The 27014-nt window shown below is 45.2% G+C and overlaps 1 protein-coding gene across 3 annotated transcripts in view; it reads left to right on the forward strand.

Annotated features, from left to right (window-relative positions):
* The window catches only part of polr1c (RNA polymerase I and III subunit C), a 53583-nt gene that overhangs the window by 18695 nt on the left and 7874 nt on the right, over window positions 1–27014 (forward strand). For all 3 annotated transcript variants that reach the window (XM_049601242.1, XM_049601243.1, XM_049601245.1), the window contains 5 exons: window positions 13742–13849; window positions 20470–20602; window positions 24333–24464; window positions 24669–24821; window positions 26368–26517. In XM_049601242.1, coding sequence (XP_049457199.1) covers window positions 13742–13849; window positions 20470–20602; window positions 24333–24464; window positions 24669–24821; window positions 26368–26517 — 676 coding nt within the window. The remainder of the gene's footprint in view (window positions 1–13741; window positions 13850–20469; window positions 20603–24332; window positions 24465–24668; window positions 24822–26367; window positions 26518–27014) is intronic.

A 27014-nucleotide genomic window follows, 5' to 3' on the forward strand; every position in this document is an offset into this window, starting at 1 on the left:
GTGCAATAGATGTCGTACAGAACAGATCAGCATAACAAATTAACAGTAATCCACATGACACAATGAGACAGAGAAAGAGAGAGAGATCAGTAAGTAACACGGCTAAATGTTAGCCAGCCGAGAGAAAACTGTACTGTACTGGCTGCTAGTTCATTCCTAGCTGGCCAGCATCGCAAATCGCCACAACCAGGGACCAGGTAGCGAGTGTTGGTCAGCTGACATCCTCGTTGCCATTCTACGGCAGCCCTCGGACAGTGATTACCTCCCTGGCCCCCCGCCGCCGCTGCCGCCGCCACCACCGCCGCTACTGGGCACCCAGCATCTCCGACCGGAAGAAGTGGAGTAAAATCCTCTCCTCCACTCCCGTTTGTCTGGTGAACACCTCTCCTCTATCAATACACTCTGCCAGCAATTTAATAATATTGATGCCAGTTGTAACATTTGAATGTTTTAGTAGTGTGTGTGTGTGTGTGAGTATGTATAGTGAGCCGATGACTGTTGAAAAATAACTCCGCTGCGCGTCGGGGTTCCGTTCCCCTGTCGGGAGTTATTTTTCAACAGTCACCGGCTCACTGTACATTATCCCTTACGTGTCTACTGTTGTTTGAACTGATACTATACATATTGGTATCATTTACTGTGAGCTGTTTGTACTAGTACTGTGTATTCTGCTATAATTATTTGCATTACTATTTGTTTTTTCTTCAGATAAATTTGATAATTGTTGCTCAGTCTCTTACATTTAGGTTAAACAGTATTGTGTCATTTGTTATCATATTCAGTCCTAGATCTAAAAGCACAATTCAGGAGGCAGAGAGCAGGTGAAGTCTGGGCTTGAGGCGAGGGACAGGAGACCCATAACGACAAAATATTGTATTTTATCAGATGGGGGAGAAAAAAGTGATATTGGCCATCGGCCGCCCTGCTCTCTCTCAATATCAGCATCGGTATAATCGGCCTAAAGGCCATATCCCTTTCTCTGGGTGTTTTGTCCTTGGGGTGCACAAGTTTCTGTCTCAGTGTGTTACTGGTTTAAAGTGCACAGGGGTGTGGTGTTTGTTGAAAATACTCCTGAGTTTCTCAGACACTCCTGTGACATAAGGAATGACAATGTTGTTACGCAGGGCTTAAAGTACTCCGGTGTAGTGCCGGATTTCCAGCTTGACGGACATTTCTAGTATTTTTTTTAATTTTTTTTTTTTTTTTTTTTTTTTCTGGCAACAACTTGGCATAAGTTAGCATTTAACGAATCATCTTCTGATTTTCAGTGAAGCACATGGGTAGTTCCACCAATATAGTATAGTGTTATCAAACTCAGCTGGCCAATAAGAGCTGAGTGAGGAGGGTCTAAAAACAGCATGTACACATATACATACACACACACACACACACACACACACACACGGACAGAGTTTCAACACACACTACTTCCAAGCACATGTTGTTTAGTAGTGATGGACAAAGCAGTTCTTTAGATGTTACTGAATCACTAGAATCAGTTCATTAAAAAGATTTGTTCAAAAGATACCTGTCAGCTGCTTCTGGAGACCCACAGACCAACCATGCCCTGTAGGCCTCCTTCTTCAGCCTGACTGCTCCCCTCACCTCTGGTGTCCACCAGCGGGTACGGGGGTTACCGCTGCGACTAGCCCCCGCGGCCTTGTGGCCACAGCTCGCAACAGCCACCTTGACAATGGCAGAGCGGAACAAGGCCCATTCGGACTCAGTGTCCCCCTCCACCCTCGGGACGCGGTCGAAGCTCTCCCGGAGGTGGGAGTTGAAGATCATCTTGACAGGTTCTTCCGCCAGACGTTCCCAAGCGGTGGGCGAAGTGGAGCGCAGCAGCGGCAGTCGCGGAGGCAAAAACTCGGGCGTGGGAGGAGTTCGGTGAGGCCATGGAGAAAGACTGTTGATCGGCTCCAAAGAGGTTCTGGCAAACCGTCCGGCGACTCGGGGGGGGGGAGGCAGCAACTTGCTCACATGGTTTACAGTGGGGGCAGGGAGCTGCTGACATCAACTGGGGACATTGTCGGGCGGTGGAAGGAATACTTTGAGGAGCTCCTCAATCCCACCAACACGTATTCCAGTGAGGAAACAGAGCTGGGGGTCTCAGGGGTGGGTCGTCCAATTTCGGGAGCAGAAGTCGCCGAGGTAGTGAAGGAACTACGCGGCGGTGGGGCCCCGGGGGTGGACACGATTCGCCCTGAATATCTCAAGGCTCTGGATGTTGTAGGGCTGTCCTGGCTGACACGCCTCTGCAACATTGCGTGGACATCGGGGGCAGTGCCTCTGGAGTGGCAGACCAGGGTGGTGGTCCCCATCTTCAAGAAAGGGGACCAGAGGGTGTGCTCCCACTACAGGGGGATCACACTCCTCAGCCTACCTGGTAAGGCCTACGCCAGGGTGCTGGAGAACAGGGTCCGGTCGATAGTTGAACCTCGGATTGAGGAGGAGCAATGTGGTTTTCGTCCTGGACACAGAACCATGGACCAGCTCTTTACCCTCGCCAGGGTGCTGGAGGGGGCATGGGAGTTTGCCCAACCAGTCTACATGTGTTTTGTGGATTTGGAGAAGGCTTACGACCGTGTCCCCAGGGGCATCCTGTAGGGGGTGCTCCGGGAGTATGCGGTTGGTGGACCTCTGCTAAGGGCCATCCATTCCCTTTACCGAAGGAGCACGAGTCTGGTTCACGTGGCTGGCAGTAAGTTGGACCTGTTCCCGGTGATGGTTGGACTCCGCCAGGGCTGCCCTTTGTCACCGGTTCTGTTCATAACTTTCATGGACAGAATTTCTAGGCGCAGCCGAGGGGTGGAGGGTGTCAGGTTCGGTGACGGGAGGATCTCGTCCCTACTATTTGCGGATGACGTGGTCCTCCTAGCTCCATCTAACAGTGACCTCCAGCTCTCGCTGGGACGGTTCGCAGCCGAGTGTGAAGCGGCTGGGATGAGAATCAGCACCTCCAAGACTTAGGCCATGGTCCTCAGCTGGAAAAGGCTGGATTGCCCACTCCAGGTCGGGGGGGAGGTCCTCCCTCAGGTGGAGGAGTTTAAGTATCTCGGGATCTTGTTCATGAGTGAGGGTAGGATGGAGCGGGAGATTGACAGGCGGATTGGGGCGGCGTCAGCAGTGATGCGGACGCTTAACCGGTCTGTTGTGGTGAAAAGGAAGCTTAGCCAGAAAGCAGAGCTCTCAATTTACCGGTCGATCTACGTTCCAACCCTCACCTATGGTCACAAGCTTTGGGTAGTGATCGAAAGAACGAGATCACGAGTACAAGTGGCCGAAATGAGTTTCCTCCGCAGGGTGGCTGGGCTCAGCCTTAGAGATAGGGTGAGGAGCTCGGACATCCGGGAGGGTCTTGGAGTAGAGACGCTGCTCCGCCACATCGAGAGGAGCCAGTTGAGGTGGTTCAGGCACCTGGTAAGGATGCCTTCCGGACGCCTCCCTTGGGAGGTGTTTCAGGCATGTCCAACCGGGAGGAGACCTTGGGGCCGCCCCAGGACACGCTGGAGGGATTACATCGCCTGGCTGCCCTGGGAACGCCTCGGGTTTCCCTCGGAAGAGCTGACGGAGGTGGCTGGGGAGAGGACTGTCTGGGCTTCTTTGATGAGGCTGCTGCCCCCGTGACCCGGACCCGAATAAGCGGAGGACAACGAGACAATACGAGACATTCAAAAGATTCGTTAAAAAGATTCATTCACCGAATCATTCAGTGCTTGGCGGGAGGAGCCTTGACTGTGTACTGCGTAGTTCAACTCAGTCTCTCTCTGTTGCTGCTGCTGCGTCTGCCCTGCACTGGTGAGTCTCATTACTGGCCATTCTAACGTTTTAAGTTTGTTTAACTGGAAACTAAGTCTGTTAAAACAATGGGGAGGTGTGTGATTGTGTTCATGTGGCTTGACTCCTGGCTACATTTGCCGTTAGCTTGGAGAAAACAGTCCCTGTGAAAGTGTATCGCTGAGAAGAAATGATTTGAATCACTCAGGAATCGAGGTTACGTCGTTAACTGAGTGATTCATTCACCGAGTGACTCGTTCACTGAGTGATTCGTTCACCGAGTGATTCGTCATGCGGTAAGCAGTCCCTCCCTGCACCCTGGCTGCCTCGCGACTCGGGAGTGATTCATCGTACGCACGGACCGAATCGGCAGTTCCACTCCCGGCCTGCATGCTCTCAGCTGAGCTCAACTGAACTGAGAAATGAACGAATCAGTTTAGTACATTCACTCAACGATTCGTTCGCGAACGACACAACACTATTCTTTAGGTGTCCATCACAGCCTGATATCCAAATGAGTGTGGGTGAATGTGCAACAGAAATGGACAACTGAACTGCGTTTGAATGATTAGCTTTTGTTAGCTTGACCGCCAGCTATCGGACAATAGCCATGTTTCCATCAGCCTGTTTAGATGCACATCTAGAAGTATCGCATTGGAAAATTAGTAGCGCACCTCTCTCCATGGTGATATTCACACTCCGGGTTGGGAAGGTGGTAATGCATTTATAAGCTGGTTGCCAACTGCAGACCTGCCAACCTGTACGCATTTTGCATACCAGGCACGCATTTTGACATCAAAGTACGCTGGTACGATTTGATGCTCTAAAAGTACGCATATCACTCGATTGCGCATTTCGCCGGTTTCAGTGTATTTGTCTATGCAAGATGTCACTCAAGTTGATACCTGGTGAATATAGGTGCGTAGGCGGAACGAAAAGATTTTGGCCAATCAGATTGCTGCATATTGCCCCCCCGCCCTCCCATCCACGGCTGACTAAGAAAGATGCGCTTGATTCAGTTCCATCCAGTTAGAGATAGTACACTGTCGCCCTCACCGTCAAGATAGATGAACCCGCTTCGCCCACCCCTCTGGGTAGTCCTCAGTGATGACTAGGTCAATTCAAACAACGCTGACAGGTAAAGTGACTAAGAAATGCAAAAATTGAGAGCTTTGAGAGTAAACAGTTAACTACAGTCTCATAGTAGTTAGCTTCTGTCTGTTAGCAGTTAGCTCTTATTAGCTCCTCACCGTCAGCTCAGACCGGAGTTACCGTGTGTTTAGTCCGGTAGACGGTAGCACCTTCTCACGGCCATTTAAGAAATCTCACTCCACCACCGAGTCCTTTTTAATTTATTTTCTTACGCCCTCTAGTGTGTTCACTCGTGTGTGTGTGTGTGTGTGTGTGTGTGTGTGTGCGCGCGCGCGCGCCCAACGGGGCCAAACTCCGCCATGCGCAATACAGGGAGCAGGGGAGGATTGTAAACGCGCGACCATGTAGAGACAGAAATGACACACGGTCTGTAAATAAGATAAATAACGTAAGGCTATTTAGTTTGTTTAATAAAAGGACAAGGTATAGACCTGTTCTATAGGAAAGGTTACCTTAAGTGACTTCTTTGTGATCTGGCACTATATAGAAAATAAAATTAAATAAAATTAACTTGACCTTCAATGGGGGGCAGGGCGGGGTGCCCCCCTAATAAAATGGTAGGGCAAACACTGAAGTAAATAGTGTCAAAGTTGCCTGTCGTCGATACATTGCTGGTGAGAATTGTACCAAGGTAAGCAAATTGCAGACAAATTTACATTCAACTGTGTTATGAAACCATGTGCCCTGCCTGAATAACTGTAACACACTTATGATAAAAAGACTTTTTGTTTGATGAGTCTGCTGAATTTCTATAAGAAAAAAACAAGGCAATAAGAAGAGAGTAGTTCTAATAGGTGTTGTACTACACAAGAACATGATGAGGAATGCTAATGTAATGCACTTGTCTATGATCTATTATCTATTTCTGTATGAAATTGCATGAAAATAGGATTTCGCCATGTGATGTTTCAAAATTTTCTCGGGGGAGAACCCCCCGAATCCCACTTGAAATCTTTCTTTTTGTCACAACAGGACATATTACTGTATTTTTTAAGCAGATGATCAATGCTACCATCAGATTGTTGAAACTGACCTTGATCTGCGCCATAAAACAAATATTGGGCGTCTATGGACTTATGTGGGGCTTAGGCCTATAGATATGAATATGTAGACATACGCTTGTTTCTTCTGTTTGCCACATGTGCATATTGACTTTTATGGTTAAAAGAAAAACCAAAAAAGTGCCGCCGTGTCCACATATGTTCATGACCACGCACAAGTGTCTGGTAAGGTGGTACTCATAACCTTTCTTCAAGGTTGGCAGGTCTGCAACTGTCAGAAAACGTAGAAGAAGAAGAATGCAAGACTTGTTTTGTGTCTGGTTCTGCGGAAAACTTGTGCAAGTTCGTAGTTTTCACCTTATCTCTTCATAAACTTAAGTTAGATTATTTTGCGTGACGAACGCTTCATATAATAACATAATAATATACTATTTATCATGTGATGCCATTGTGTAATTTCTGTCTCTACATGGTCACGCGTTAACAGTTCTCCTCTGCTCTCTGTATTGCACATGGCGGAGTTCCGCCACACACACACACACACACACACACGCACACAGGTGAGTACGCTAGAGCGCGACTCGGGACGCATTTTCCTGAACAAACCTGACCCTGAGCCCGGCGCAGTTTGTTACCTGACAAAGTTATTGTTATGGACAGTGTGTAAATAACCATCAAAGGACTGCTGTTACGCACAGAGAAACACACTGCTTGTACAGCAGCGCAGCACAACACTCATTTGATGCTGAGCTTGTGTTGCGTTCAGGCGTTGTCACGTAAATACTTGTCAGCACTTAAATAGGTCATAGCACAAAACAGCAGCATGTCAAGTGACTTTTTACTTTTATTATGTTCAATAAAATTGTTTTTTCCTAAATCTTGAGACACCTCATATGTAAGCTAGACAGACATTTCACCTGCTCATTACTGTGCACAAATTAGGGGTGGAACGGTTCACAAAATCCACGGTTCGGTTCAGATCACGGTTTTGTGGTCACGGTTTTCGGTTCGGTTCACATAGTTGTTTTTAACACCATGAAGCCCAATAATTCACCATTTACAGTTAACAAAAAATCAATTATGTTTTTCATGTAAAAACTGAAAGAATGAGGCAGTCTGACATTTGATACATCATGCATTGTGACAGTCTTAGGTTAAAGCTAGGTAAGATTCTGGCATGCAAGAGAGGAAACATTGCTAGTTTCAACATGCCTTTCATTTATTTGCCAAAGAACGTTATCTTTAAGAAACGCTTATCCACTGTCACTTTTTGTGCATATTGGGCCCAACTACTGAACTGACTGAAATATCAATCAATCAATCAATCAATTTTATTTATAAAGCCCAATATCACAAATCACAATTTGCCTCACAGGGCTTTACAGCATACGACATCCCTCTGTCCTTAAGACCCTCACAGCGGATAAGGAAAAACTCCCCCCCAAAAAAACCTTTAACGGGGAAAAAAAACGGTAGAAACCTCAGGAAGAGCAACTGAGGAGGGATCCCTCTTCCAGGACGGACAGACGTGCAATAGATGTCGTACAGAACAGATCAGCATAATAAATTAACAGTAATCCATATGACACACAGAGAGAGAGAGAGAGAGAGATATGCAGGTAATGACAGTAGCTTACAACAACATTAATGAAAGTAATAATATTATAGTTATAGTTCTGGTTACTGCGGTACAATATATTGAAAGTATGTATTAATACCTGGCAGTATACATGTGTGACAATAATCATATGTGTATAATAACAGAAGAAGTATGACTAATGACTAATGATGGCAGCAGCAGCAGGAGGCATCTGGCGGGACCACGGCAGCAGCACAACCACACACGTCACGCTGTCCAGGCACCGCTGCAATATGAGTTAATCTGAGAGACAGTGGAGCACAAAGGCTCCGGAGAAGAAGCCGAGTTAGTGACATCCAGAATGGCCGGGTTAGCTAGATGCAGTAATAGGATACGAGAAATATAAAATCCACATTTATTAACTGTGGTTCTTACAAAAAATATTTTATAAAATAAAAGTAAAAATGGCTCCTGAAGCTCTGATCAATTAGTGCACAGTCTGCAAACAAAAGAATTTAACTTGACCATTTTTATAACCACATTATACCATCAACATAAAGTGAAGCATAAGCTTTATCAACACTAGTAGACTTATTTTGCAATCAACACAAAAACAATGTCAGCATGTTTCAACTCCCTGATTATCAGTTCTTAATGGAAAGATCAGTTTTCCACTTGAAATTAAAGTGCGGTGTTTGAAATACAATCAAAGAAATAAGGCTGGATTTCTTATCAAACTTAAAGTGTCACTGTGCTATCTAAAATAACAAAATAAATAATCCAAAATTATCAGGTCATCAATATAAAATGCAGCATACACCAAAACTGACACATGCACTGTACTGTTCAACACTGCTCTGCTCATTTTATCATCATGTTCTTTTGCAAGAAGATCAATTTGTCCACATTCTCTGCCAAGAGACGAGATCTACTTGCAGTGATGATGTCCCCTGTGGTTGAAAAAACTCGCTCACTTGGTACAGATGTACCTGGGACTGCAAGGTAACGTCATGCTAACTTAGCAATGTAAGGATACTTATGCTCGTTGCTTTTCCACCAAGCAAGTGGATCTGCATCCATGGGAATGCAGCCTGTGACCTTGTATGTTGAGACTTCCTCCTGAATGATGTGGGACAAAAGCTTGGTGGTTCTCTCCTCTGTTGTAAAGAGCTCTCCAAATAGCTCTGCTATGGCAGATTTTTTCTGGGGAGGAGATGACATCCCTGATGCCTGTGGCTCTCCACATGAGGATGAGCTGGCCATCTGGGATTCTCTGGGTTGACCCTGCATGATAAAATGACAAATAGCACAGTTGTTTTAAAAGTATTGATAACAACAAACACTTTCATAACAGCAAAGACACTAAAATTATTCTCTACTGGACAAAGGGAAAAGAAAAAAAATATTGCAAAGGCTCAAATATTCTGTTAAGTTTAAAAAAATGGAGAAATTGTAATGATGATAAAATACATTAAATTTAGTTACAATTACAAAAATAAAAAATAACAATACCTGCTCTTCAATTTCCATGATTTCTCTGGTGACATCACTCTAGATCTTCTGAACAGAGGCTTCTTCCAAGTAGGGCAGGGACTGGAATCTTGGATCCAGGGCTGTGGCTCTGTGCAGATAGTCCTGAAGATCAGGGTCCCCATATTTGCCTCCCAGGTCTTTAGTGATGGCTGCCTTAGCATCTTTGATGGTGGAGCTGTCCTCTTCACTTGGTGTCATGGTTTTTAGTGTCATCTTCTGCAGAGGGATGATCATGGACACTGAGGGGGATGTTTCTGTGCTCATCAGGGTTGTCAGAGTCTTCAGAGGTTTGAGAATCTTAATTAGGTCCTCTGCCAGTTTTGCCTCACTGTCAGTCAAAACAGCAATGTCCTTAGGCCCGTTTCCACTGAAGAAGTTCCTGGTACTATTTTGGGGGCAGGAACTACTACAGGAACGTCCTCTCGCTCGGCCCTCTCAACCGCCGTGTCTCCACTAAGAGAGCGGAGTACGAGGAAGGTTCCTGTAAAGTTACGGGCTCTGGATGTGACGTAATCATTGCGCGAGCATTTTGGCCGGGGGACGTAGGGACGCTGTTAGCCGATAGCGGTGTCTGTAATAACTCACTAAATGGCCCGTGAAGAAAATATTTTTTCCAGCGGATGTCTTAGTTACAACATGATTGAGCTAAATGGAGTAGTTTCATGTCGTATCCGACAACGGGAGGCTTTTAACAGATGACGTCCTGATGTTAGCTTTGATGCTGCTGTTAGCTGATGCTTTCTAGACATCGTGATTTCCCATAACTTAATAAATACCACACATATCAACACAAAACTGCTTTGCTAGCTCAATCATGTTGTAACTAAGATATCCGCTGGAAAATATATTTTTTTCACGGGCCATTTAGTGAGTTTTTTTTAGATGGCGGCGGAAGCTATATGAACGAGCTAACCCTCGTCTGCTGAGTTTTAAAAATGCCGGCTATTTTGTTGCTTTCTGTTGTCGTCACATCTCTCCCTGAGTATATCCAATCAGCACCAAGTAAACCCCAAGCCCCACCCAGGAGTCTTTCGGGGCCGTTCTGAGTACCTACCCTGAGGCAGGGACTTGTTTAGCCCCTGTAAAAGTTCCGGAACTCTGTCCTTCGGGGGTGGTTCCTGCGGTGGAGACACGCACCAACGGCCCCGGCCCTGCAAAATTACCCCGAAGTTCCTGCGGTGGAAACGGGCCTCTTGACATTCTTCTTAACATCCTTGTCCATCAGGGCAGAATAGATGGCAGCCTGTTGTTCCACATAACGCTTCAGCATGTCATACGTTGTGTTCCAACGTGTGGTGACATCATGTATTAGCTTGTGAACTGGCAATTCCAGTATCACCATTTTGTTTTTTAGGGCATGACTGGCTGTTGTACTCCAATGGAAAAATGTTACCACCTTTCTCATTTTTCCGAGGAGTCGGGATACCTGATTTACTGAGACTGCATTCTTGGCTGCAAGATTAACAGTATGTGCAAAGCAGCCAGTGTATGGCCCCAGTCCAGCTGTTGCAGTGACTGCATTCACGATATTTTTTGCATTGTCTATAGTAACGGATTGTGCTGCTGCCCCTCGCCAACTTCCATTCTGTCACTGTTTCTGTCAGTGCTTCAGAGAGATGCTGGCTTGTATGGCTCTCATACAGGGGGTGGGTCTGTAAAACGGAGCTTTTCATCTCCCACTCTGAGTTGATGTGATGGACAGTTACAGTCAGGAAACTTTCAGTAGCCCTAGACATCCATCCATCAGTAGTAAGAGCTACATAGGCTGTGTCAGACAACTCTTTCACAATTTCTCTTCGTGTCTCTTCATAAAGTGTGGGAATTATCGTGTCGGTTAAGTGTTTGTGGGAGGGGACTTTATATGGTGGCTCAACTGCTTTTAACATACGCTGAAATCCAACACCCTCCATCATGGCATAAGGCTGCATATCTTTGGCTATGAAACACTCCAATGCTTCAGTTATGGTTTTTGCTTTGTCGGACTTTTCATTTAACGGCTGTTTAAAAGCCGCGGGGAGTAGAAGTTGTTCCGTACCCGACACTCTCCTCTTTGAGCTGCTGTAGAGTGACACACCAGGATGACGTCTCCGTATATGAGCTGACATTTTGGACGTGTTGCCGGCAGCATAAACAACATGGGTTGCACAGTGCTTGCACACAGTTGCACTTTTATCCACAACTTTCTTACCGCCATCATAGGACACACTAAATCCAAAATGCTCCCATACTGCAGACCGATACACTCCTGCTGGTGCATCTACTCTCTGATCTCTGAGTCATTAACGTTACGGTTTTCTCCGCTCGCCATGTCCACAAATATGCCTCCACAACATGCATGCTACACTTCTTCTTCTTATGGCGGTTGGCCAGCAACTATATGGTGCATTCCACCCCCTTCTGGGCAGGAGTATCACTGCTACTACTACCCTGCACCTCCGTATGGAAAAAAAAGAAAAAGTTGCGCATGCTCATGAACCGAACGACACACGCTCCGAACCGAAACAGTAGAACCGAACGGTTCGGGGTTTTTTTCATCAACCGTTCCATCCCTAGCACAAATGTACTGTATGTATTTAGTCCTAAAGAGCCGTTCTGGTGCCAGTAGATACATAGAAACATCCCAGCAGGCTGTGCTTTGCAAGCATACAAAAAAGTTTCACACGTGAAAAAAAAAATTCATGCGTGTGCGTCATCTCCGCTGCTACAACTCCATCCTAGGGGAAACACTGCTGTGTGCGTTTTGTGCAACAGGTGGATGCAGTAGTCTACCGGTAGAGTAGAGAGAGAGAGAGAGAGAGAGGTAAGTAGCGTTGGAGTAGAGTAGAGGAGGGCAGAAAGATGGAAGCAAAATATATTAAATCCGGTGTTAATACAGCAGAACTGGACAGAGGGGTGAAAAATAAATGGAGGTGGGCATGGCTGGAGGAGGGCGCAAAATTACAGGCAGACCTCTTCCGAGGACGATTGACAAAGATTGTCGCTGTGCAAAAGATGCCCCCCCACCAACCCCCCCACCCCACCCCACTCTTCAGGTTTCAGGTTTCAGGCTCAGGAAAATTTTTCACTTTAAGCCCTGTGTTACATTTTTGTGTCTCTTCCTCTCTGTCTGCTCTGGGTCTTTTAGAGGTTTTTGCAGAGGCCCAGTTGGGATAGCCACAGGTTCGAAGTGCTTCCCTGATGTGTTTCTGTTCCTTCGCTTTACTCTCTGTCCTAGTGGCCATGTTTTCAGCCCAATGATTCAGTGTCCTGATAACTCCCAACTCCCAGGACTTCCTGTCCTGTTCAATGTGCACTTCACAGTCTAAGAAGGGTAGACTGTCTCCTCTGACATCCTTCCGTGTGAATTTAATGTTGGGATCCACTGCATTAATGTGTTCCATAAAGGTTTCCACTTCCTTAGTTTTGATTTTGACCCAGGTGTCGTCCACATACCTGAACCAGTGGCTAGGAGCAGTTCCCGTAAAGGTTTGCCACTATAGGAGACACCGGTCAGCCCATTATAGCACAGCCGTGCTTTTGTCGGCAGAAACCCTCGCTAAACTTGAAGTAGGTAGTGGTCAAACAAAAGTCCAGCAGGTCACAAATGTGGTCTGGGATGAAATTGGTCCTGTCTGGAAGGGAGCTGTCTTGTAGCAGACGTTTCCTCACTGTCTCAACTGCTTCTGTAAGTGTTACGCCATACAACAAGACCTCAAAGAGATACAGGGAAATCACAGACTCCATAACAAACTATATAATAACAAATTAAAAATTGAGCAATTTTGCTCAGCTGACTTGACATGCTGCTGTGTTGTGCAATGGCCTATTCACATGCTGGAATTTGTCATTTACGTGACAATGCCTGAACGCAACACAGGCTGAGTGTGTGTACAGTGCCGTGCTGCGCTGCTGTGCGACAGCCATGTTTGACTGTGCGTAACAGCAGTCTGTTGATGGTCATTTACACACTGTCCATAACAATAACTATGTCAGGTCAGGTCAGTGTCCCCCTAATATAATGCAGGGGAAACACTGAATCAAGCAAGAGGACTCATGATGCCATTTATTTATTATATTGTAATCGCAATCGCAAATCGTGATATTGTCCATCAAAATCGCAATCGCACATTTTTATCAAATCATGCAGCACTAATTCAAAGTAAGCAAATCATTTGTACATCAGTCAGTATTTATCTTAATTAGCTGTCATTTTCATCACACATCATTTGACCGATTAAATCAGAGAACCCGCCTAATCCTACACCATATAAAAGGGCTATTGTTGAGGCATGCTTCCTCTTTAAGCACCAGCACAAGATGGCCTCCACAAAGGACCCAAAGCCAGACAGGTTATGGCTTAGATTATTGCATATCTTTAGTACATTCTTAAGAAAAACTTGCATCTAAAAATTCTAATGCTTAGTACTATTGTTTGAGTTTCTCAGTTAATACTGAAACCATAAATTAAACAAAGAAAACAAAGAAAATTGTGTGTGAGAGTCTGTCCACCTTTCCTAACAAATAGGGTTTAGCAAAAGTTAGTGAGGGAGTTTGTGCTTCCTCACAGAAGGTAAGATTCTCCTTCCAATTCCTTTTTTTTTCTCAATGCACATGGTATGATAACCTGTAATTTTCATACCATGGTATACCTTAAAAGCAATATATTGCTGTAACCCTAGGTTACACTCCTGTTTAATGAGTGTGTCCTATCTGTTTGCAGAACTTCAGAATTGACATAGTGCATCTGGATGAGAACAGCATGGAGTTTGACATGGTGGGGATAGATGCAGCCATCGCCAATGCCTTCAGAAGGATCTTACTAGCAGAGGTAGGATTTGCATTTGTCTTATATCCATACAGCCATGTAATGTTGTCATAAATAGGGCTGGGCAATAAAATAATCTCAATAAAGGAATCGCAATAACATGTTGGTTGATAACAATGATAAACTTTGGACATTTTCCTCGATATGAATAGATATAACAGCCTAGCACACAGCAGAAATAAACGAGACAACAGCCAGTCACTGTGCTGCCACTTTATCGCAGAGCCCACACAAAGGAGACAGGATAATCAATTTGTTAAACACATGTTGAACAAGCAGAATACAAACTGGAAAGCGTTATTTTTGGCCATTCTGCCTGCAGTAACCTGCTGCTAACACCATGTCCATTACATGGAAGTCAAAAGCAGCAAAGCACAGATTAAGACAGTCTGCAAAGTATGCAGTCAGTCGTTGCCAGTTAAAACAGGAAATGCGACAAAGTGAAAGTTTCAGATATAACATAGGTTCTAAGAATTTAGAATGGTCCCATCCCAGTGACCACACCATTATTTTGGTATGTTGCAAGAGATGATATATTGGATTTTGTAAGGCAGATAAATCACGTTTGCAAAGTTAAATGTTTACGTTTAGACGTTATTCAAGATGTAATTTTTAGGGATGCGCTATATGTATTTTTTCCAGCCGATACTGATAACCTATAATTACCTAATTCTCATGGCCGATGCCGATAAGATAACCGATAATTTCACATTTTTGTATTTTCTAAAAGAAGTTCATAATTAGTAGTTTCTGCACACCTGAGAGTGAAAAAGGCTAGCAAGCAAAGGTGGATGATTTAATATTCCATAGATCTGACTGAACCAAATCTAACTGACATCACTACAAAACAAACAACAGTTCTCAATCAAGGCTTCCCCTCCACCCAGAGATATATCTCTATTGGAGACCTGAACTCTTGGGTCAGGTGACGTGGATAATTTCTTTAAGACAATCCACTTGTGGTCATGGCTGACAACCTATATAAACACCTGTCAACCACGCCCCCAGTGATTTTTCTGATTCCACTTGGAGCAGCGTGGCGTGTGTTGCTGTGCTTCTTTGAGACAATTCTATCTTTTATCTTTGTACAAAAAGAAAACTTTTGTTTAGCAAGGCTAACAAATACACAGTCCGTGCTGCTTACCTCACGGGGTTTGAGAGAGGGTGATCACCTCTCGCAGTGGCTGTGTTGCGCTTTGCAAATACCGTCCTTGCTGTCGCACTCTCGGTCTTGGCATATTGTCTCTGTGGAGAGGCTTCCGTGCCGGATAACACTAGGGTCTTTATCCCAGTCCCGTTTGGGCGAGGGGAGAAGGATCTGTGAGTTTGTTGATAGTATGGGGCTTCTGTCAGATCCAGTGTCAAGCGTGTTGTCCCCGTGCAGGGATTTTCTTCACATTACAGACACAGAACTCTCTTCTTTGTCCACTGGGGCGTTGAGAAGGAGTTCGTGGGTTATTAAGGTTGCTGCCTGTCCCTTTGTTTGTACATTGCAACATTCACACACAATACATTCCACAATCCCACAGTTTTGCCGGTAAAAGTTTGGCAGCAGCCATGCTGGGAGGTGATCCCGCAAGGGTGGGGTTATCGCGAGATCTGGAGAAATGACGTCAATAAGCCATTTTTGTGTGGAGTTCAATTGCCCATTGAGGATGGGCATGATGTGTGTGTGCATTGTTTGGGGGAGGAACATGCTGCTGCGGCAGGCGACAATCCATCCTTCTGTATGGATTGTTCTGTTTTGCCAGCATGATCCTTAGAGGCTTGGCTTTGTGTGTTTAGGGCGAAGCGTAGGTGGGGGCGAAGAGAGTTTACGCCATCCGCAGTGCCCCAGCAGTCTGGGCCTCAAGATGGGGGATTTTGGAGGCAGCTCCTTTGTAGATTCCCGCCCTAAGTCCCCTCCCAGGTCCTTCTTGCCTGGTGACAGAATCAGAATCTGAGTCCCGAGGCTGATGACCAGGAGGATGTGGAGGAGGAAGTTGATGTGTTGGGGTTATCGGATGATGCAGCTGCTGAGGGGATGATTGAGGAGAGTGAGACCAAAGAAAGTAAGCGCCAGCAATTCAGAAGCTTGATTGAGAGGGCTTCTCAGGCTCCGGGGTTCGGACCAGTATTAGGTCAAGCTCCTCCCCCCTCATGCTTTGATGAGGATGATGATCTCCCTGATACGGAGGTGGAAGACCTGATGCACAAGGCATTGGTGAATTCCACGGCTAAGCTTTCCCTTACTGCTATCGCCAGACGGATGTCTGCCATGCAGCATAAGGAGAAGGTGGGCTGTGTTTCTTTGCCTCAGCTAGACCAGTCGGTTTCTGCCCTCTTATTTCTGGCCCGCTCCATGTTAGGGCCAGCTACTCCGTCAGGGGACTGCAAAATTCTGGATGCCTCACTGGCCAGACTACACAGGTCTATGGCAGTTCAGACTCAACTGGCGAATACCGGGTCCATCTTATCCTGTATTTCTGAGATACAGCTTGTTTCATCTATGTTGTCATCACTGATGACGCTGACCACTGGGAAGGGCATGTCGTCATTCTGGGTTACCAGGCGCCAGCTGTATTTGTCCAGCTCTAAGTTGCAGTCAGAGGATATAGGGGCCCTCCTGAAGTTGCCGGTTGTACCGACAGCCATGTTTAGGCCTGGTGGCACTACTCTTTTGCAACAGGCACAGGAGGCCTGCCGCTGTGCTAAGGAGGTCTCCAGTGCACTGACCCCCAAGGCCAAGCCCAGGTGGTCTGGTCAGGCTGGGGGTAAGAGGGTCGAGGGCCCCACACAGGCACTTGGATCAGGCTGAGGGCCCGGTGACCTGAGGGCTACTCTTTTTTTTTTAAGATTATTTTTTTGGGCTTTTTGCCTTTATTATACAGGACAGTGTCAAATGGGGAGACAGAGAGAGTGGGGGGACGACATGCAGCAAAGGGTCGCAAGCCGGAGTCGAACTCGCGACCGCTGCAGCGAGGCATCACCTCTATACATGGGGCGCCGGCACTATCCACTACGCTACCGACGCCCCGCCTGAGGGCTACTCTTGATGCTCACCGCGGTCACGTCGGTGCAAGTGGGCAGAGGCGAAGGCAAGCCTAAGCCTCCGTCTTCTTCCTGACGCCAGATCACATTCAGTCTGCCTTCAGCAAGCCCAGGCTCGAGTGGCAGTCTGGGAGTCAATGAATACGAGTCCCTGGGTGGTTTCAACCATGACCAAGGGGTATCGTATTCAGTTTGCTCGGCGTCCCCCAACCTCAGTGACACCTACAGTGTTCATGGTGGTGGATGCAGAACGAAAAGCAGTTCTCCAGACCAAGGTTTGTACTCTGTTGGGAAAAAGGGCCATCAGGAAAGTACCTTGCGACAACAGGCAGTGTGGGCTTTACTCTCACTATTTTCTCATCCCCAAGAGGGATGGGAAGTTGCGACCCGTTTTAGATCTCAGGGGTCTGAACCGGCATCTCAGACGGCTGCCTTGCAAAATGTTGACAATTCCCCGGGTGAGACAGTCCATCAACAAAGGGGACTGGGTCACTACAATAGATCTGAAGGATGCTTACTTTCAGATTCCAATCTGGAACAGGCATTAGTGTTTTCTCCGCTTCGTGTTCGACGGCAGGTTGAGTCCTGCCGTTCGGTATCTCTCTGGCTCCATGCACCTTCACAAGGTGCATGGAGGCGGTTCTCGCGCCTCTACGGCAGAAGGGGATACGAATATTGAATTATTTAGACGATTGGCTCCTGTGTGCACATTCGGAGGCTCAGTGCCAGGCGCATCTGACTATCCTCCTAGACCACATCCAGCACCTTGGCCTGTGTCTCAACCTAGAGAAGAGCAGGCTGGAGCCATCTCAAGAGACACAGTTCCTGGGCCTAGTTATAGATTCCCAGGCTGGTCTACTTTCTCTGACAGAGGAGAGGCAGCTGTCTCTCAGGTCTCTCTCTCTATTCAGGCTGGGGGCCGGGGTCACATGGAGGCAGTGTCTCCACCTTCTGGGCCTGATGGCGTCCTCAGTCCAAGCAGTCCCTTTGGCTCTCCTACTCATGTGGCCGGTGCTGAGATGCATCCTTGGTCTGGGTTTGGGTCCCAGGAGTCACCTGGATACCACGGTGCTTGTAACCAGGCGGTTGCGGGTGGCTCTCCGCTGGTGGGAGAACAGCAGGAATCTCGCCAAGGGCAGTGTGCTGTGTCCAGTGACACATCGTCAATTGGTGACGACTGATGCGTCCCTGACAGGCTGGGGTGCAGTGTTCAGGGGGAGTGGGGTCAGCGGTCACTGGAGTGGTCCTCAGGTCACGTACAACATCAACATGTTGGAACTGTTGGCCATCCATCTTGCCCTGCGACATTTTCTGCCCTATCTTCAGGGTCAATACGTGCTGATGAAGACAGACAGTGGAAGGAATGAGGCTGATTCTGGTGGCCCCATACTGGTCACACATGACCTGGTTCTTGGACATCCCGCCGTTGCTGGATGGGACTCCATGCCATAGGCAGACAGATCAGCTGTTTGTCTGTTTTAGGCCAGACCTCCGGGGTCAGTCACTGTCAAAGGCCCATCTTTCTCACTGGATTGTGGAAACTATTCAGCAGGCATATATGGGGGCAGGGGTGTGCTTCCCATCTGGGGTTCGGGCACATTGAACCCGGGGCATGGCTACTTCTTGGGTGTCATGGCGCGGTGCATCTCTCGATTAAATTTGCGCAGTAGCTGTCTGGTCTACCCCATCCACGTTTGCAATATTCTACCAGATTAATGTGGCTGCAGGCACATCGTTTGGTGAGCGGGTGCTTGGCTTGGCCCAGCAATAGTGACATATTGTTTCCTTGTCAGGCCAGCCTGTGTGGCTCGCCTGAGTGGCCTCTCCACCCCTTTAATTGGGCCTTTGCGTCTTGCGGGGCCATGTAGCCTTGGTAGTGTCTGGCGCCAGGGCTTGTGGCAACAGCATCTTGCGTCTTACGGAGCTGGCTAGCCTGGGGTGTGTATATAGTGTACACTTGCATATAGTTCATTGGGCACACATTGTGCACTCTTCACTCAGGAAAAAAAAAGGTTACACATGTAACCTTACGTTCTGACTCTTGAAATGTTCATTTATTTTTCTTTAGTGAAGCACATAAACAAAACTTCACAAACATACTTTGGCTTTTATAGAAGGTTTGGCCTAAGATTTCATATTAAATGCTTTGACATGATCTGCCAAATCAGACATTTCAGTGTATTTATTATACACAAGGACCTGAAGTTAGTGCATCGTCCTGCATCTCCCTCTGTCTCTATCTCTCTCTGTCTCTCTTTCTGTCTCACTGTGACATACGGATTACTGTTAATTTATTATGTTGATCTGTTCTGTACGACATCTATTGCACGTCTGTCCGTCCTGGAAGAGGGATCCCTCCTCAGTTGCTCTGAGGTTTCTGCTGTTTTTTTTCCCCGTTCAAGGTTTTTTTTGGGGAGTTTTTCCTTATCCGCTGCGAGGGTCCTAAGGACAGAGGGATGTCGTATGCTGTAAAGCCCTGTGAGGCAAATTGTGATTTTGATATTGGGCTTTTATAAATAAAATTGATTGATTGATTGATCCATCAATACAAAAATAAAGGCTTTGTGTTTCCCATACATTGATCTACATGTGAGGCACAATATCAACACTGACCTGCCAAATTTAGATTTTCCTTTTTTTTTTTTTTTTTTAACTATTTAAAATGGGTAAACGCCTATCTTTTTTTAGAGCTGCACACAGCATATTGATTCGCTCTCTCTCCTTCTCTGTTCATCATGAGCCAGTAACACCTCCTTCAGTCACACAGTGACAGGGCAAACTGTTAGCATCACACAGCTAATGATACCTTACAGTTATTAACGGGTTTAACGAGTTGAGTCAGTGTGGTTTGTTGGGACAGTTTAACAGCTCGGTGTTGGATGTTTGCTGCTGCTGTGCTAGCTCAAGCTAACTGTGTAACCTGGATGGTCGTTCCGTCCTGGATGGTCCTTCAGTGCTGCGTCTAACCAGTGTCATGTCAGCGACAGAAAAGGATCAGACCCCTGGCATAATCATGCTGTCTACCTCTACAACTATGAAAAACATGTACGCTGGCAACAACACATCTGGCTCTCTAGTTAGCATGATACCCAGTGCCTCTTCTTCTTCTTCTTCTTCTCCTCCTCTGTGTTTATTAACAGTATAGATGCTGTGCCAGTTAAGTCAGTAAAAGCAAGTTGGCTTTGTATTATCTGCTCTGTTTATCAGCTGTCATTTTATTATTTGAATAATAAATAATAATACAAATTTAGCATTATTTGCCGATAATCTAAAAGTCCGCTATGTATCGTCCATCCCTAATTATTTTATCACAAAATATATTCTAAATCAAGCCATGTTTGCAAAGTTATTAATGTTTTTATTTTACTGCAGAGGCTGCAGGATGATAATGAATTAAACCAAAATCTTTAACAGTACTAATGAAAGAACCAATAATATCAGAGCTTATCAATACTACAGTCTTTGATCATTTAGCCCTGGGGCTTGTTTAATACTGGGTTTGGTACCCATCCCTACTGGCAACATTATCAAATCATATATCATGATATATATTTTGTGCTTCTGTGAGAATTTTGCATTATTCTTGTTTGCAGGTGCCTACTATGGCTGTAGAGAAGGTATTTATCTATAACAACACATCCATCGTCCAGGATGAAGTCCTGGCCCACAGATTAGGCCTCATCCCCATCAAAGCTGACCCTCGCCTGTTTGAGTACAGGAATACTGGTAAAACAACACAGTGAACCACTCACACATGACAGTTTACCACAGTACTCCCATGTTACTCTGCTGCAGTTGTTTTCCTGAAAGGCGTATGTGTAGGTTTGGGCTTGGACAGCATTTTGTTCAGTCATCCAATATTGATACTACTTATCAATGTAAATCTTTCTAATTAGCCTGGAAACGCATTAGGTTTCACATTTTAGGTTAGGTTTAACTCCAGTCGGCGGTGGGGTTTCTGTGAAGTGCTGTAAAGTTTAGTTGATTCAAAGCACACATTTAACATGGCTTTATAGCAACAGTTTCAGTCACAAGTACACAAATTGGCTTCATTATCACGTGCAGGATTCAAAGACAAAGCACTTGTCTTTTGCGCAAAACTTTTTCACCACAGATACAACATGCTAATGTTATTTGCACAAGCCTAAGGCATTTTCATTCATTCATTCATCTTCTAACCGCTTCATCCTCTTTAGGGTCGCGGGGGGGCTGGAGCCTATCCCAGCTGACATTGGGCGAGAGGCAGGGTACACCCTGGACAGGTCGCCAGACTATCGCAGGGCTGACACATAGACAAACAACCATTCACGCTCACATTCACACCTACAGACAATTTAGAGTTATCAATTAACCTAGTCCCCAATCTGCATGTCTTTGGACTGTGGGAGGAAGCCGGAGTGCCCGGAGAAAACCCACGCTGACACGGGGAGAACATGCAAACTCCGCACAGAAGGGCTCCCACGCCCGGGATCGAACCTGTAACCCTCTTGCTGTGAGGCGAGAGTGCTAACCACCACACCACCGTGCCACCCCCTAAGGCATTTTACATTGTATAAATTAGCCTAGGGGCTAGCAGGGATTTTCTGTACTCATATAAAGGGACAACAAGAATATTTAATAACGTTCACCAACAAAACAGTTTTATACTACAGGGTTTTCCCTGCCTATCTAAGACAAAGGCGATCATGGGTGATCATGGGGGGCGTTCAGATGTAGTGTCTTTTGCGCGCACAAACCCATTACTTTTAATGTAGCCGTGTGTCATGCGTGCTCACAACCCAAAGCGACGCCATAGCGGCGCACATTCAGTGCGATGCACTTGTTTTTCATCCGGCGCACAGCTTTACGGACCTGCTTCTTCCTCTGGTGTTGTGTTTCCCATGGAGCTCTGCCCCGTTTGAAAGGCGAAGGAAGCCCGTTGGTGGAAAGATGTTGCCTCTGAGATGTAGAATGTGTATTATAGAAGAGAAAACACACATTTCAGGACCGCTGATTTGTATGATCAGAAACTATTTTTAATAGAAGGGGGGAAATACCTGACAGTAATATTCTCAGCTGTCAGGATGTGCCTGCTGCAAAGGGTAAATATAATCATAGACAGGGGCGAAAATCCCATTTCATAGCTGGGGGGGACAATAAACAGTAAAATTTTGAGAATAATTCCAGGGGGGGACAAGGAAAAAAAGTTGTAGCCTGTCTTTTATACAGCATCTTTTACCGCAATTTGACGATTTAATCTTCTCTCTATCTCTCCAACAGGCAGAGTGAATGTCTATACTTATGAGAAATGGCTTAACAACTAAATGTTTCCTGCAATTAAACTGGTAACTGGTTTTTAACTGGTTTATAAACTGTGTGCTGTGAGATCTGCCACTGCGCACCTCACAACCGCGTGTAATAGTCACGCGTAATGACCGCTCCTCGTCAGTTAAACTGCACGTCTTTCATGTTTGTCTCACTGACAGGTGGAGAGCCAACAGACAGGTACCCATTAGCTATGAGCCGCTCCGTCACAACCGTGCTAATAGTCGCGTGTAATGACCGCTCCTCGTCGGTTAAACTGCACGTCTCTCATGTTTGTCTCACTGACAGGTGGAGAGCCTGCAGACAGGTACCCATTAGCTACGAGCCGCTCTGCCACTGACTGCTCTTGTCCTGTCCTCTCCCTCTTCTTTCTCTCCTGTCCTCTCTGACTATCACTAAACTCTGAGCTTAATCATTAGCTTTTAGCTTAGCAGCACTCATAATTGAGTATGCTTTTGTAGTTTATATTATCAGCCTGGGCCTGGGGCTTGTTGTAACAGTAAATGGGATGTGTTGTAACTTGTGTAAGTTAAATTGTGTCTGTGTGAGTGTACATCGATCTTACCCTGCGATGCGCGATGTGAGCAGCGGGTCCAGCCACACGCTGCTACTGCTGCTAAGCAGCCCCGCCCGTTGGAAAGAGCATGGGATATACCACTACTAGGAATGGGAGGGGGGGGGACTAAATCTTTTAAGATTTAAATAGCACATTATTGCGTGATTATAATGAGCACCGCTTACATTGTGCTTTCAATAAATACTACTGCATTGCTCAAAAATTATTAATTGTGTCTCAAATTATTCTAGGGGGGGACAGCTTTACTGAAGGGGGAGTCATGTCCCCCCCAGGATTTCTGCCCCTGATCATAGAGGGCTGAAAATCACAGGACATGTCTGTTCTTATCATACAAGTCAGCAGTGTAAAGCCCCCTGCCACAGGCCTTTGACACCTTAGTCTCGAAAAAACCCAGGGAAAACCCTGTACTAAACATGTTTTCCCAACAAATACAACATGCTAACATTATTAGCACAAGCCTGTGGTATTTTACATTGTATAAATTAGCCTAGTGACAAGCAGAGATTTCCTCTGATCACATGAAGCCAGGATAAATCACACACAAGACTTAAAATACAATTTTGTGGATACTTTTATTGTCTTCACAATTTGTTGTTTCTTATCTGTGAAATAAAAGTAAATAAAGCTTTGTTTACTCTGAGGGAAATGGTTTTCAGCTTACAAAAATAGACAGATCTGCATCACTGCAACGTGTAATTACATTTCTGGGGAGGTGCACATCAGGCTATGGTGTTGGCGTTGATTCAATGCAGAAATATAAATCCTGCTTAAGGCACAATGAAATAACAGCTGTGACTTTTACACCCATTTTTTTACCAGTTACTTGCTCCAGGTTCGGGAGGCATTGATTTAAAGTTGATGAGTTGATAGCTTACCTTATATGACTATGATATCAATAAAAATGTGATCTGCTGATGGTTTTATCAGAGAAGCCTCATAGTATACTCATGCTTGCACAGTGATGATAGGGAGTGGTACATCTTTTCTCATGAACAGTGGTTGGTATAGACACAAAATGGAATCAACTGTCTTTTGGATCAGACAGTTGATTCCATTTTCTGTCTATACCACACAGCTGTTACTAAGCTTAGATTTAAGGAACATTACACAAATATTTAATTCCAAATTCTCAGCTGTCAAGGTTTGAAAAAACTTAGAGTAAAAATAGTCCCCAAATCTTATCAAATGTTTGACCAGAACCAGTTTGATAATTTATCTATCATAGCAAATATGTGATGTAGTTAGGAACTAATTTTGCCTTACCCTTACATTACATGGGTGAATGGTACAGCACCTTTCTAGTCTTGTGAACACCCAAAGCGCTGTTACACTACATGTCACTTTCACACCGTACACTGTTGGCTGTTACCATACAAGGTGCGTCTCAGTAAAGATTCACACACAATTTAAGAGTTCAGTATCTTGCCCAAGGATACTTCCACATACATACACAGTGGGCGCGCTATTAGCTCTACCTCCCGGCTTGTCCTCATGTAGGAACATACATTTATAAGATGGACACACCAGGGAACCCAGTAGAGTCGAACATATTTGGTTCTGCTTTGTTTATTTCAGGTGAAGAGTCTGCAGAAGAAGAAGGTTCAGAAATAGATACAATACAACTGCAGCTGAAGGTTAAATGCAGCAGGAATCCCAGAGCCAGTAAAGACTCCTCTGACCCACAAGAGCTGTATTTGAACCACATGGGTAGGTTTCAGGAGACACTAAGTGATCAAAGATTTGCTGGTAGTGTTTGCAGATGCAGACTTGGATACAATAGCTGTGACAAAAAAAATGAGTGATTGCTGAAAATAAGCCCTTTGGGGAGGGAAATGCTCCACGGCACTGATACCTAATTAAGAAAGAATATCCCTGTGTAAAAATCCCCTGTTCCATGCTGTCTCGTCTCAGTTTATTCCAGGGACATAAAGTGGGTCCCAATTGGGAATCAGGCAGACGTGTTTGCAGACTCCATCATTGGACCAGTACATGATGACATCCTGATTGCTCAGCTCCGACCAGGACAGGAGCTGGACATCATCATGCACTGTGTCAAAGGAATCGGTAAGAGCTTCTTGGTGTTTAGATGAGACTAGCCAGCTCACTGCAGATATGGGATAAAACAAGGGCCCTTTTATTATACCTCCGTGCAGGCAATAGCCACAACCAGAGGCATTATGCTTTCATGTTTTATGTACAGCTGTTCCTACGTCTGTCTGTCCATCCCATGCATGTGAACGCAATATCTCAAAAACACCTCAAGGGAATTCAGATGGACACCGACACAAACACTTAAAGGAATCATGGTGTTCATGTATTTCTTTTAATGACAGCAGTCAATATAACAACTGAACAAGTATTTGAACTGTACATTGGACTCAACATCATAACATTTCTTCTTCACCACCCTGGTAGCGTTAAAAAAGCGCAGATATGTTGACGCAACATATTTTCCGACGCACGCTCTCTGTCAGCTGGTGTGTGTGTGTGTGTGTGTGTGTGTGTGTGTGTGTGTGTGCGCGTGCGTGCGTGCGTGCGACCACAGAGAGTAGAGGAGAATTGTAGGCATGTAGAGACAGAAATGACATGCTGTTGTGTAAATAAGATAAATAACAAAAGGCTATTTAGTTTGTTTAATAAAAGGACAAGGGATAGACCTGTTCTATAGGAAAGGTAACCTTAAATAACTTCTGTTGTGATCTGGCGCTATATAGAAAATAAAATTAAATAAAATTGACTTGACCTTCAAGGGGGGTTGCGAGGTGCCGCTGGGGGGGCTGATATAATGGTAGGGGAAACACTGAATGAACTGATTGGATTTTGGTTTTCAAAGGTCAAGGTCAGTATGACCTCACACAATATGTCTTTGGCCATATCTCAAGAATTCATGTGCTAATTATGACAAAACTTCACACAAATGTCAAAAATTATGACAATGAAGCGATGACATTTTATATCCAAAAGGTCAACTTCACTTTGATGTCATAACATTTTGCAGAAAACATTTTCTGGCCATTAGCCAACATCATATCTCAGTAACAAAAGGGGAGACATTTGGTCAGATACTGAATTGGTGAGACTAATCTTGGGTGTCCTCCTTGAAACTGTGCTGATTGTATAGATCTGCCATGCTGTTGGGGGGAAGATGTGTGTGACGCATCCGTGTTTTCACAGACGTGGATGAAAATTGTAAGAGAAACTTGACTGCACTGTGAGCGTAGGCATACAACCGCGGGGTGGTAATTCTAGTTTACATTATAAATTAGTATGAAGTTTATATTACTAGCCTACATTTGTTTCCAAATTTGAAAAGTACTTGCATCAAAGTTCATTCTTGACTGGAGGTCTCAGAGTGATAAACTAATCTTAACACATGGTTTCTTCTAGAGCTTTCAACAAAAACGTGTACAAAAATATAGATTACTTTGGTGGAATTTGTCAGTGATAAAGTATTTTGACATTTTTGTTTCTAAGGTTTAAGTATCTGAAAGTTATACAGCACACCTTACACATTCATAATCCTCATATATTATGTACTAATGTGCACTTGGATCATGTTATCTGTCTGCTACTGTATGCTCCCTGGTACTGAAGTGTTTTCTTTGTTCAGGTAAGGACCATGCTAAGTTCTCTCCAGTGGCCACAGCCAGTTACCGCCTCCTCCCAGATATCACCCTGCTGGAGCCGGTGGAGGGAGAGAAGGCAGAGCGCCTAAAATGCTGCTTTTCACGAGGAGTTATAGACATAGAAGATGTTAATGGTAAGAAAGAGCTAACCTCACTCATAAGAAACCAAATAAAAACTAACTCTTCAGAGGGCATAATGAAACAACTAAATACATGAACCATAAGCCTGAGGGCAGTACTCTGCAAGCATGCAGCACATTTCCACTTCACCACCTAGGAGATTTATCTAAGCAGAGGCTTAATATAACAAATGTCCAGTATATTAAAGGGGTACACCACCTAAATTCAGATATGTCATTTTCATGGCACAGGAAAGATCAGTCAGTATGTGTGAATATGAGCTATTCTCTCAAAGCCATAAAACAAAAAACAACTTATGATATGATAAGGTATGAAGTGTGGAGCTGCTCCATAGACAATGAATGGGAATCTCATTTTCTGGACCCACAGGTGTTGTCTTTTTTATACCCAGATGAGTTTTGTTCTATAGTAGTTTTCTCAGTTGTGAAACAGAAAATGTCCCCATATGCTCAGAACATTCCCCAGGCTGCTCTCAGTGTCATCTACAACA

The sequence above is a fragment of the Epinephelus fuscoguttatus genome, linkage group LG16 (assembly GCF_011397635.1).
Source record: "Epinephelus fuscoguttatus linkage group LG16, E.fuscoguttatus.final_Chr_v1".
Taxonomy (NCBI): domain Eukaryota; kingdom Metazoa; phylum Chordata; class Actinopteri; order Perciformes; family Serranidae; genus Epinephelus; species Epinephelus fuscoguttatus.